The sequence below is a fragment of the Perca flavescens genome, chromosome 14, assembly GCF_004354835.1.
Source record: "Perca flavescens isolate YP-PL-M2 chromosome 14, PFLA_1.0, whole genome shotgun sequence".
Taxonomy (NCBI): domain Eukaryota; kingdom Metazoa; phylum Chordata; class Actinopteri; order Perciformes; family Percidae; genus Perca; species Perca flavescens.
This window is the reverse complement of record NC_041344.1, coordinates 17,747,685-17,760,444: the sequence shown is the minus strand read 5'-3', so window position 1 is coordinate 17,760,444 and position 12,760 is coordinate 17,747,685. Positions and strand designations below refer to the sequence as shown.

General features: G+C 40.5%; 1 protein-coding gene across 1 annotated transcript; it reads left to right on the top strand.

Annotated features, from left to right (window-relative positions):
• The first annotated feature begins 1,540 nt into the window (after nucleotides 1-1,540).
• stmn2b (stathmin 2b) lies at nucleotides 1,541-11,855 on the top strand. The gene is made up of 5 exons (XM_028597561.1): nucleotides 1,541-1,697; nucleotides 7,643-7,738; nucleotides 7,838-8,010; nucleotides 8,673-8,864; nucleotides 10,088-11,855. The coding sequence occupies exons 1-5, from the start codon at nucleotides 1,679-1,681 to the stop codon at nucleotides 10,145-10,147; spliced, it is 540 nt and encodes a 179-aa protein (XP_028453362.1). The 5' UTR covers nucleotides 1,541-1,678; the 3' UTR covers nucleotides 10,148-11,855.
• Nucleotides 11,856-12,760: the final 905 nt, after the last annotated feature.

Below are 12,760 nucleotides of genomic sequence, written 5' to 3'. Positions count from 1 at the left end.
TTACAAACTACAACTAAAAACCTCTGTTCTGGTTAATCAGTGATCCTTCACAAGGTCATCTTCAATTTGTGTATTGTTTTAAATAAACAGTAGCCTACGATATGCTTTGTTATCTATGCAAACACACGCCTTTTGATAAGGAACATGCCGTTGGAGTTATGAACTGTGGTCGTACTTTGTGTCCCCTATAGTCTATCATGCATACATTCAGTTGTCAATAAAACTAGCACAAACATGTCGATAACTGCAAACACCTATAAATTAAAGTTGCTAAATGTCTGTCTGAATGAAGCTTGGTCTTGGTATACAATGAATGATTATATACTGGAGAGTATGTGTTGTAAGATTCTCTTAAACCATGGATTCCTCCAGCTAATAGCCTAACTTGAGATTTGCTGCCACCTAGTGATTGTTGTTTTAATGATTCCATCCACTTATTTGGTATGTTATGGTTTGACCTTAAGTATTTTCTGCAGCCACAAAAGGTGATAATTGGTATGATTTTTTTTTTCTTTCTTTTTTTTTTTGCCTGTTTGCATGGATTAGGGTTTAGGACCTGGATTAAAACTGTAATTCTGCTTCAGCCTGATTCTCCTAGAAAGGCATCACTTTGCATGTTTAGGCTTGCAAGGCCCTAAATCGAAATTTTATGAAAATGTTAAAAAAAAAGAAGAAAAAAGTATGCTAAATCTAAATAAGTTTGTGAGTAATTATTCCTCTTTCAGTACAATGGACAGATACTGTGGCTGTTCTGTAAGCTATGTCCTGCTCATTACCACAGAAACAAAGAGGGAAACACCCACTGCTGAGGGCCTGAACTCTCCATTAGAAGGGGACATTGGATTTGTAGACCTTTGGTTAGGAGAGGCGCGTCAAGGGAGTATGGTAGGTAGCTATATGCTCTAGGAGGCACATAAACGCTCATTACTGACCCAGTGTCAAGCCAATCAGATTTTATGTTGAGACTTCCTGTACGTAATTTCACAATAAAGCCTTTAAAAAATGTGGCGCATCTCAATGTAAATGTTGGGTGTGTTCTGGGGAATTACACAATTTAAGCTTTATCATACCATATTCCACAAAACAGAAAAGTGTTCAGCTGAATGTATTAAATGGTAGGCTATTACAACTAGAATACGCCTACATTTAAATAGCACTTATAATTTAAATAATGTTACAAAGTGCTTTACAGTAATAGTAATAATAATAATAATAATAAAAAACCAATAGTTAGGGATGCAAGAGATTTAGTTTACTATCACACAGGCCTATGCCATTAAATATATCAAATCCTTACAATTGAGAAGCTTGACAAAGGGATTTATTTTTTTAATAAGTCTACTAAAACAAATTAGTATTAATTATTATAATTTTTGCAGCTCAACGTCATATTAGAGTAGGCAATGATTGTATTATCGAAATGAAACTGTCAACCCATGTTCATAATGGAACAGGTTTTAGTATTTTATTCTGAAGGCTAGGTCTGCACACTTCCGGTTATGTTCTAGTTATTTCCCGCTGACTTGACGCAGCTCATAACAGACCACCAGGCGCACCGGCAGTCCCCGTCTCTGCTGACTCAGTGCCTTACCAGCAGTCCCTTCAGCCCGAGATACCGCATCCAGCAACCTACGCACACTCCGCCGACAAACCGCCCCGGCACCACCACCGTACAGAAATGGCTAAGACCGCAATCGGTGAGTTTTGCTTTGACATTTTTTTCTAAGATAACAGCCGCTTCGCAGGTTTGAGGATGCTGAGAGGTTGTGGCGACACCCATGGCACAAAAGGATGCTGAGGGTTGATTAGAGGGAGCGGCCAAACTCCTCTGCAAGTCACTCCTTTAAAATGAAGTTACTGAATTGAAGTAGCATTTTTCTGTCTTTCAATCTTTCTTTTAAGTCATATTTGTGGTTATTGCTTGATCCTAATTCCAAATAAGTGCCGATCAATATGAGCTAGTTTGGGATTCAGTTTGACATATCAGTGACGCATATTTTTTAAAATTCACTTTAAAGCAAACGAATAAAAGAGAATTAATCCACATCAACGCAAGAAAAGCGATCTTATTTCCTCACACAGCAGAATGTGGTCGATGCCTGCCTGCCGCACCTGACCAGAGCCGTGCAGCAAAATGCTGCGCCAGCGACCCCACCCAACATCTCCGGTCCCTTCAAAGCCAGTCGCTCTCTCCAGGGTGTGAAATATTTCACCGTGACAAATCTCCTTATAAAAAACTGGGCCATCCTATGTAGCAGTAATGTAAAGCCTGCTTAACCAATATTGTGGGTGACCGCTAAAGGCGTGAATAAGGGAGAGAAAGAGAGAGAGAGAGAGAGAGAGAGAGAGAGAGAGAGAGAGAGAGAGAAAGAGAGAGAGAGCATCCTTTTCCAGAATTGCTTTGCAGTCAAGGGAAGAATTTACGTTTTACGTTTACATCATTTACGATGAAAATACATGTCGTATCAGACCCCAATCCTATTAGGAAGGTTATAGACTGTAAATGTGGCCTATTATGTTCAATAACTGTATTATTATTAAGGCTTTAGCCTAGTGTGACGTGACAGTATTTGGTAGAAATAAAATTAGATTGCATGTTATGGTAGGTGATAGGCCTTGTATTTGTGTCATCCTGTGAATTTTCATATCAAGGCTTGATATATTGTTATTTATGTGCTTTACATTATTTTAATATAATTACATGTAAGGCCTATAAACACTGGATGTGACCTGCAGGCTTCATCAAAAATAAGCCTATTGTCATATCTGACATTAAGAAACGTGTGTTTGCTATTAGGGGTGAATATATAGGCTGAAAAGTGCTGTGGCCAGTTGAGGGGGTGGTCTGTTTGTTTGCTGGTTGACTAGGCACTTGATGGATGGAGGAGCATGCAGACAGACAGCGGTAAGGGGTCCTGCATGGTGTCTGCGCTGAGGGACACCGGCAACTAAACCCTGACTCTTATATTTATTCCCCTCTCCTCCTCCTCCTCCTCCTCCCCTTCTTTCCTCCATGATTTAAGATGTGGACAGGAAGAATGGGATGGGCAGGGAGCAGACACTCTGGGAGAAAGCAGTCATCATGCCAGTCAGCACCCGGCAGGTCGTTGAGTTCATGTTGGCTCATTTCATTTACAGAAACATGGCAGTGCTCTGAATATTTGTAGAATTACATGTGGAATTTAATTCTACTTGTCCATACTTCTGAGATGGAGGAGCAAAATCAGCTAAGGCTTAATGGGTCAATAATCATTTACTACTGTATTTAAGGACTATAATATATGAATAAATATATAAATATAGCAGGATAAATATATGAATGATGATGTATCAACTATCCCACAAACAAACTCGTGCTCAGAACCACTCCCGTGTGCATTAAGGCCTCTGAGCGCTTTTCCTGATCCTTATCGCGCACGCTTGTCATATCCAATTAGGTGTGGTCATTCAGCTGGTTCCCTAAAAATCAATTCCTTATGTACAGAGACATAAGCTTCTCAGACAATTGTACCATCAATTTCGAGAAAATGGTCATGTCCAAATCCAGCTACATTTCTGATCGTATCATTTGCATCACTATTGTCATAATGGCCCATGTGCATAAAGCTCATAAAGGCTCCTGGACTCATAATTCATGCTTGATTTATCGCCCAGTCTCATCGATCAATGCAGCACACATCCATTACTGGTTCAGATGACTGCTGCTCTTTGAAATGAGGCTGAGAGGAAGAGGTGACATCAATCCAGCGGTGATGGTATTCCACATGCCCACAATCTGTTAATCACTTGTTAAAATCAACATCTGTATAAGACAGTTTAGACATTTTAGCATCCTAGTTTGTCAAATTTGATGTTATCCTCATGTGTTTTGAAGATTCTGGAAATTTCACACAGCTACCTCTTTGGTCTGCACTTTTAATGCACTGATCTTATGCTGTAACAATTGGGTGATTAATTAATTAGTTGATTGACATAAGTTTAATAGGCAACTATTATGATAATAGTCATTAAAGTCATTTTTAAAGTACCGGTACAAATGTGACAGCTTCTAAATTGTGAGAATTTGCTGCTTTTCTATGTTTTATGTGATAAAAAACTGAATATTTGGGGTTTTTGGCCTGATTGTTTGACAAAAACAAGACATTTAAAGACAACCATGGGCTTTAGGAAACTGAGATGGGTATTTTCACAATCATTGGACATTTTACAAACCAAAAGATTATTGATTAATTGAAAATGATCCTCAGTTGCAGCCCTATACACTGATCTCCTTGGACAGAAACAGGGTGTGGTTTAGAAAAAATCCTCCGCCAGCCCATTCCTCCTACACGAAATCTCTGGACCTACCCTTGATCATCTGGGTGCCATATTGTTTCATTTCTTAGCCAATTTTGCCGTGGTAATACCTTCATCATTTTGTGATTATATTGTTGCCGGGTGGCATAGCTGTAAAGGGCCTGTATGTGCTGAACACAGATACCAAGCCCATACTGCTGCCAGGTTATAGGACCCAGGAGGGCTGTAACACTGTGATACACAGGGTCACAGTTTGCTCATAGCCTTGTCCACAGTATCCTTAATATGTTTTTCACTTTGTGCCTTTTTGTTCAAAAACAGTGACACTATTGCCTCCATTTTTCAAGTGGGGGTTGGGCATTTTGGAGAAGTAGAAGGCAGGGAGGAAGAGATAAGTAAAGGAACCAAATAGAGCTGCAGTGGTTTGTGTCACTAGCAGAAATGAAGCTCCCAGGAGATGCAGAGATTGGACAGACAGAGTACAGAGTAAGTTTTAGTTAGTTAATTTGGGATTTAGATGGAAAATAGATCAGCAACAGATGAAACAGAGGCTTCGGAATGCAAAAGGTGCTGGGGAAGAGGGATGCTGCGGTGGATGAGAGGTACCGTATTTATTGATGATCTGCGCTCTTTAGCTGAAGGATTGGAAGAGGAAGTGCAGACAGGAGCAGCTCTCTGAGAGGATGCAGAGCTGATTGGTTGAAACCAGCCTGCCGGAGTGGAGTAGGAGCATTAAAGCGGTGTCATGTCTGTCTGAAATTATTTTGTCTCATCTCAGATTGACATACCTGACCCAGCATGTTTGAAACTCAGTGGATATCTTTGAACAGACGCTGGTGTTTGGACACTGCCTGCTGTGGAAAGTCATTCTGGATCATTTGTCATTTATGTGCCTGATCCACTGCGAATGAGCTTATTACTACAGCAGTTACAGAAGGGAAAATCTTTTATCTCAGGAGAAATACGGAGGCAATTTCATATTTTTGCACAATAAAGAATCTCATATATTTTTGATTAGGGCTATAAAAGAAAAATCTCCTGGAGTTGGAGAGCTGTTTCATTTATAGTGAGTGCTTATCTTCCAAGAAATTAAATTTGCTCTAATACAGTCATAGTGAAAACCAAACATACTCAAATAGAACTAAACAAATCAGAATAGAGCTGCTACGATTTGTCAATTAATCGGTTAGTCAACAGACTTTTGATAATCGATTAATCCTTTCATTGTCAAAGTGGTTTTTTTTAAGTAAAAATGCCAAACATTTGATGCTTCCAGCTCCTCAAATGTGAGGATTTGCTGTTGTTAATGGAATATCTTTGGTTTTGGACTGTTCAACTATCAAGTTTAAAAAAAAAAAATGTTTTATAGACCCGACAACCAATTAGTTGAGAAAATCAGCAGACAAATCGATTATGAAAATAATTGTGTTTCAGCCCTAAACTATAAATCTAGAATGAAAACATTATTAAACAAAGAAAAGACCCCACCCCGAACTTGGCAACCCCTGAACCTTAATCTCTGCTCCAAAACATTTAACCCCAATTATCTGCTCCACTGAATTGTTAACTGTTTGAGTCTTCAGCTGTCAAGTGGGGTTGTGTGTGGGAGAAAATGGCTGCTGGGGTCTTGACGTATACACAACACTTAATGGGTCTGTGACAACTCTTCAAAAGCTCTGTCCCCCCTCTCTCGTGAGCAGAAATGGTGCGGTCTGCTAATTACAATTTTAAGTGCTATCCGCCAGAGGTGGCTGTTTCAAGGTTGTCCTCGGGGCAGTTGATGGTGGCTGCAGGTCCCACTGGGAGCTGCCCCCTTTACTGGTTTATAATCCTCCTGTCTGGGATTACTGTTAATATCAGAAAGGTGCTACAATGACAGTGAAGCCCCACCCCCACTGCCAAACATTTTCTCCGTCTTCCTCCGCCCTCTCTTTCCTTTCATCTGACAGAAATCTCCCTATTTTCTGTTTCTCTACTAAACTCCACCTTTATCTCCATTCCTACGCAACCCCTATCTCCTTCCTCCCAGTATTTCTCTGTTTCTTTCAACCCCTTCACACCCTCTCTCACTTCCTCCTCGGGGAAGGGGTTAACAAGGCCATCAGAGAGTAGCGAGCGCTACATCTGAGAGTTGATCACATTACTGTGGCGTCTGCCAGTCTGCAGGGCAGAAAGCGAGACACAGAGGGAAGAAGAGGAGAGAGTATGAGGGAGAAAAGGATTTGGATTATACTGTACACCATACACCACCATGGAGAAGCGCTTTCACAGTAAATCTAATTTCTGGCTTTGCTACTGTAGCCCACTGCAAATCATGAATCAATGTGGCACACTTCAGCCCTGCAGGCCTTGTGCTCTGGGTGATGGATTATGCCATAATATGACAGTCGGCATGCAAATCTCCACCATGAAGCAGTGCACCTTGACAGAACACAGCAGCCATGTGCAAAAGCAGAATATTTCACAAGCTGCAGTGCGTTGCAGATATTTTAATGTTCTCCCTGCAGGGACTGCTGCTGAACTCTGGGCTCACATTACCAAGTAGTAGATGCCAAAAATACAGGAATAAAAAAAATCAAGGTTAGACAAGGTTGGGTGTTCTTTTCTGTTTTTTCACCGTCTGCCCTTTGGAGCACTTTGTCCCTCCCTATTGAGTAGGGCGCAGGTTGCCAAATACAACCAGTATGATTTGATGCCAGCTTTGCTCCAGTGTTCTTAACCTTTTGGGCCATAAATGGACCAGGGGTAGACAGTCATATTGCTGTGTTATGCTGATAAGCTAAACCCTCGGCTATTAGCTTCTCTCCGCAAGCCACAGACAGTGAAGATAAGAAACAACCCAAAAACTATCCCACCATCTAACGTAAATCCTCGCTTCTTTGCTTTCTAAATTACCTGAAAGCATGATGTTTTTTAGTGTGAGCTACAGAATGTCTGAGAGACAAATAGGGCGTTGGTCTGATAAATAATAGACCAAAATGAAATGCATAGCTAATGATGTGTGGAGAATCCTGTGGGGATGGCAGCATCTTGGCTGTTGGGAAAATTAGGCCAAGTAAGGACACATCCATCCTGCTCCCCTCGTGACTCAGTGAAAACAAAGGCTATAAAATGCGTCCAAAACCCAGGGCAGACATCCTTTGATGAGGTCTTCTTTTTAGAGGACTTGATTAATTATTCCTCTAAAAATCTGAATATTTACATCAAGGACCTCCTGTGGAGGTGGAAATGGGTTAATGATGTTATCATCTTTCTGTATGTTAGTAGGCTAATGATATGTTGTGTATGTGCATGTGTGTTTTAGCAGTTTACACATACACAGTCATGTTTAAATCTTCCTCCACAGCTTACAAAGAGAAGATGAAGGAGATTTCAGTTCTCTCACTCATCTGCTCTTGTCTGTACCCCGAGACCCCCAAAAACATCATGGGTGACTTTGAAGGTACGTGGTAATTAGACTGAAGATTTAATTTGTGTATCTTCTTTATAAAACATGCTTGAATTAAAAGTCTTTCTTTCTTGTTTATGCACACACATGCAGACATGGACATCAAACCTATTAACAAGCGAGCCTCAGGCCAGGCCTTTGAGGTCATCCTGAAGCCGCCCTCCCCTGTGTCTGAAACTGCCCACTGCGTCACCACCCCCCCAAAGAGGGACCTTTCCCTGGAGGACATCCAGAAGAAACTGGAGGCAGCTGAGGAACGGAGGAGAGTAAGGATGTTGCCAATCATTTTCATTGCACACAGCTGCAACGTATCACTTTGCTTCAATTAGTGCTAAGAGCTACAAAAAGCTATTTGTGATGCCCAAACTAAACCATTTCTGAACCCAAAACAAAAGGAGAAATTCAACCACACACAACTGTAATAACTACTTGACTTCGCTTGACATCGAATTTGATGTCTGGAAGTTTGGTCAACCATGAGTCACATTGACCACCGCAGCTGCAAAACCGCCATGAAAGATCTAATCAGACTCTGGCTAATTCCTGCATCTCATTGATTTGAATGTCAATACAGGCGATACAAGCAGCTGACAAATCCAGGAGCCCACCAACAAATCAATCAACAAATCAATAACAGATTTTACACAAAAAAAAAAAATTGTTTAACACCAGCTGTCCAATAGTGTAGGTCAAACATGCAGTATATATTTTTAAATTATAGTATTTACCAAGAGAGGATGAACATGGCAAGAATCTTACCTCCAGACAATTTTATATGCTTAACATTACCGTGTGAGTCTGATTAGTTTCAGCAGCTCTGACTCATTCTTAGGTTTAGAAAAGAAAGAATCTATGAGTATTCAGTAAATCACTGTCTCTCTCTCTATCGACCCTTGCTCTCTGACTCATTCCCTTCCTCCCTTTCCAGTCCCAGGAGGCACAGGTACTCCGGGCCTTGGCTGAGAAGCGGGACCACGAGCGCGACGTGCTGCTGAAGGCTATGGAGGAGAACAACAACTTCAGCCGCATGGCCGAGGAGAAGCTCCAGTTGAAGATGGAGCAAAACGAGGAGAACCGACAGGCTTACCTGGCTGCCATGATGGAGCGGCTGCAGGAGAGGGTGAGCAGCGGGGGCATAGCCATGATTTTAGATATACTGAGTTCATAAATCCAAGTAACCTCTTCTTCAGAAGATTTTGTCTCACAATTATTCTGATTATTTGGATTTTTAACATTCTGTTCATTCATTTAACTGTCCAATTATAATGTCCATACATAACATTTTATTAATACAATCAGTAAGTTCTAAATAGGTTTCTACATGCTAGTTTCAAACTAATGATTTACTACTACTGTAAATTAGGTTGCAAAATTATCATTTCAAAATTGTCTAAGCTAAAGACTTTAGTAATGTGTAAACTGGTTGCTAGATTATATTTAGTGGCGTCCAATCAAAAGCAGTCAACTACATGTCTGGAAAAACTAGCATCATAAGCTGTAGCTGCTGTACTACTAACTATCCAACGCATGGATACATGGATAAAGATGAGTTTCAGGTTTAGTAGTATTCATGCAGTTTAGAATGAGTGAGGAAATATCTGCTTATGCCAATGTAAATTATGCTATTTAGCTACTCATTTAGTCTTATGTTTTGTAATTTGAGGTATATAATGTTATTTGTGAAAGGTATTTTAAAATCTTTACAGTTTACATCATCATTACACAGTATTTTGAGCAAGTGCCAGGTCAGACATGTTAGCCTTATTCCATTAGCCACCTCTTCTACTCTTCACTATGAGCGGGTCATATGTTAGCAAGCTAAAATTAGCTTTGTCAGTTGCTTCAGTTAGCATGTAATAGTTACTCCAGGCAGTTACTGGGTGTATATACTCTGTAACATTTACGCAAGAAGCAGCTAGTTTGTGTGGTGCAAGCAGTTTTTATCTAAGTCTGAACTCCTGGTGAAGAGGGGGATGAAAGAGTGAGGACATTTTCAAAAAAGTGACAGGAGAATGTTAAAAAATTAAACGACATGCAGCTGGAGACAAGAGAAAGAAAAGGTTAAGGAGGGCTGGTACACCTGCTGATGTCTGAAAATGGAGCATCTTTCAGAGAAGAATTAGGTTTGACAAAGACAAAGATGGAGTCTTTTGCTTGGAAGGTGGGAGATAAAGAATCAAATGAGTGGGAGAGAGGAGGACAGGAAGCAGGAAAGGTAAATTAAGTAAATCTTCGCTGTATAGGTCAAAGAAGAGAAATGGTGACGTGAGCAAGAACAAATGTCAGGAAAGGCTGGGCAGCAGAAGAAAAAAACATAACATCCTCAATCTGTGTTTTTTCCAGGAGAGGCGTGCTCAGGAGGTGCGCAGGAACAAGGAGTTGAGAGAAGAGGTGACAGCATGAGAAGCCCCAACAGGTTCTACGTCCCACCTTCAACCCCCCACCCCACCCAATACCACCACCACCACCACCCCCAACCCTGAGGAACACCCCTCTCCCCACCTTATCCCACATGTCCCCACCTTCTCCACCCCTCTGCCATACTCCTCCATACTACTATGAAACTACCACAGCCTGAGACGCCACCCCGAGACAGTGGGAGGTTTAAATGGGGTTGGGGGTGGAAAGAAAAAGCAAAAATAATTTAGGAAAAAGAAGAAAAATTAATCTCCCACCCACTCTTCCCAAAAAAGAATGTTTTCGCTCTGTTTCAAATGAGAAGAAAAAAATCTAATTGACAAGTGACAGTGGGTATTGGTTTTGTAAATACTTCTTTTTTTGTTATATACAGTACGATACAAGCAGCAAAAGTATTGATTGCAGTGTGCCATTTTTTCTATATAAGTTTCCTCTCCCTGCTTATAAATGGATGTAATAATTAGTTTATTTTCATGTTTTTTTTGTTCATTTCAGTCTGAGAATCATTTCAGGCATAGGTGTTTGTTGCGAGTTTTCCAGCTAGCTGATGTTTGCCGCGACTGGTTGCGTCCTCACAAGGCCCGCATTCTGGCTCCATTCCCTTGTCCCTCCAAGTAAGCACTTGCTCATTTGACCCTGCAGATCTGGATACAAAATTGGATCTGTGTTTGGTCAGAGTGATTTTCCATCCAGTTTATGCCAATGTTCCAATTAGCGAGGGACATGTGCAGGAAAGTTGGCAGAAGGAAAGGGGGCAGTTTGCTTTCTGTGGGGACTGCAAGCTGTCGCTGCATATTCACTCCTGTGAGGTAGATGGTGACTGTACCACAGGAAACCACTATAGCATTTAATAAGCCCATCCTCATCCTCCTTCCTTCCGTCTGCAACCTCTTCATCTTTCCACATACATACATACTGTAGAAGTACTCACTCACACGCTCTCCACATGGGCAGGCATTTAGCCAATCATAGCACAGAGCTCAGAAGGAGCTTGCTAAATTCTGTCTATCTGACACCGGAAAGCTCACATATCATCCCTGACCAATGGCAGGCCTCTTATATTCCTCAGAAACAAGCTTGCAATCACATTTAAATCACGTGTTACAACACAACTGGAGTTAAAATACGTATCAGGAGCTAGTGGAGTGCAAAGAAAACTTCACCAGACTTGTTACTGTGAATCTTAAATTGGTGAAAATTTCTCCTTTTCATAGAGGCTAGAGTAGTGCCACAACATCATCAGCGCCTACTGGAATCACTGCACTTCACTTCAAGACACTGTAAACACCCCGAAAGGTTGGCAGAAGAAATATATTTAAGCCATAACAAGTATAGCTGCAACAATGATTCATGAACATAGTATTGCCATCTGTAAAGGTATATATGAGCGTATTAAAGTATCGGAATGGTGGTCGCACACGCACGGTAGGCCTGTAGATGTGTGTGAGTGTGTGTGTGTGTATTGCAGAAAGGGCGGGTAGATAACAGAATGTTTGTGCCATGTGATATTGACCCAGTGAAGTATAAACCAACACAATTAAAGTGTGTAACAAGTACATCACAGACAGAGACTGTCCTACCTGCCTCTCTCTCTCTCTCTTTCTCTTCTCTGTCCATTTGTGTGTTCCCCCTCTCACGTATATCTTTGTGAGCAAGCAGTGGTTAATAAAGATTTGGGGTTCAGTGAATGAAACTGGCTTTGTGAGTGACTTCTTTCAGATACTGGTATCAGTTGTTTTCCAATGCAGCATTGGAACAATGTTTTTTAGAGCCACAAATGACCATGTCTTCCATTGTATATTAACCTGTTTACAATTAATCATTTATTAATTTGGTCCGTTCACATCTTTAATTTTAAAAATAAAACGTTTCAATTTCACATATCACAGCACAAACACAGCAGGCAATTAATAGTATCAGTCAGGGCTGCAATCCACAAGACTTCAACTCAAGTGAACTCAAGTTCTGACATGGTCTGAAAATGAAAATAATACAAATGAATACATATTACATAGTATATTTACATTATGTTAAAAAGATTAGACAAAAGATAAGTTGATTCCATAAGTTGATTCCAAAATACTGTTTACAGGTTAATGCATCAAAAATAATTCAATATACATAATAATATAACACTTCCAAAGGTTTAAAGGCATTAATCAGCGTTATTGGTGCTTAAGTATTTTAAGTAGGCTACATTTATTTTAACGCAGGACGTTTACTTGTAACATATTGTTACATTGTATTATTGCAACTTTTACATAAGAATAATAAGAATAAGAATGACTGAACAGAATCACTGACCTCTCCCTGTTCAAGATCTCAGTTGATGGAGTACCATTTATGACCAGCTGGGGGAGACAAAAGACAAGTTATCTCAACTGAGCCACTCATAGATCTTGTGCAGTGAAGCTTATATTGCCATTACCTGGCTCTGCATCATCCTCAGCAATAAAAGAAAAAGGTTAAGGAGAATGTCGAGAGAGATAAAAGGGGAAATAGAGAGAGAGTGTAGATTTGGAAAAACAGATGAAAGAGCAATGGCTATTTTGCCAAGTGAGTAAACATTTGGTTCAGCAGAAGAGGTGACGGCATGCT

Bases quoted from the DNA above. Each gene is read 5' to 3' on its own strand.
- stmn2b (XM_028597561.1), top strand. The intron at 7,739-7,837 runs GTACGTGGTAAT...ACACACATGCAG, and splicing joins CATCATGGGTGACTTTGAAG to ACATGGACATCAAACCTATT. The intron at 8,011-8,672 runs GTAAGGATGTTG...CTCCCTTTCCAG, and splicing joins CAGCTGAGGAACGGAGGAGA to TCCCAGGAGGCACAGGTACT.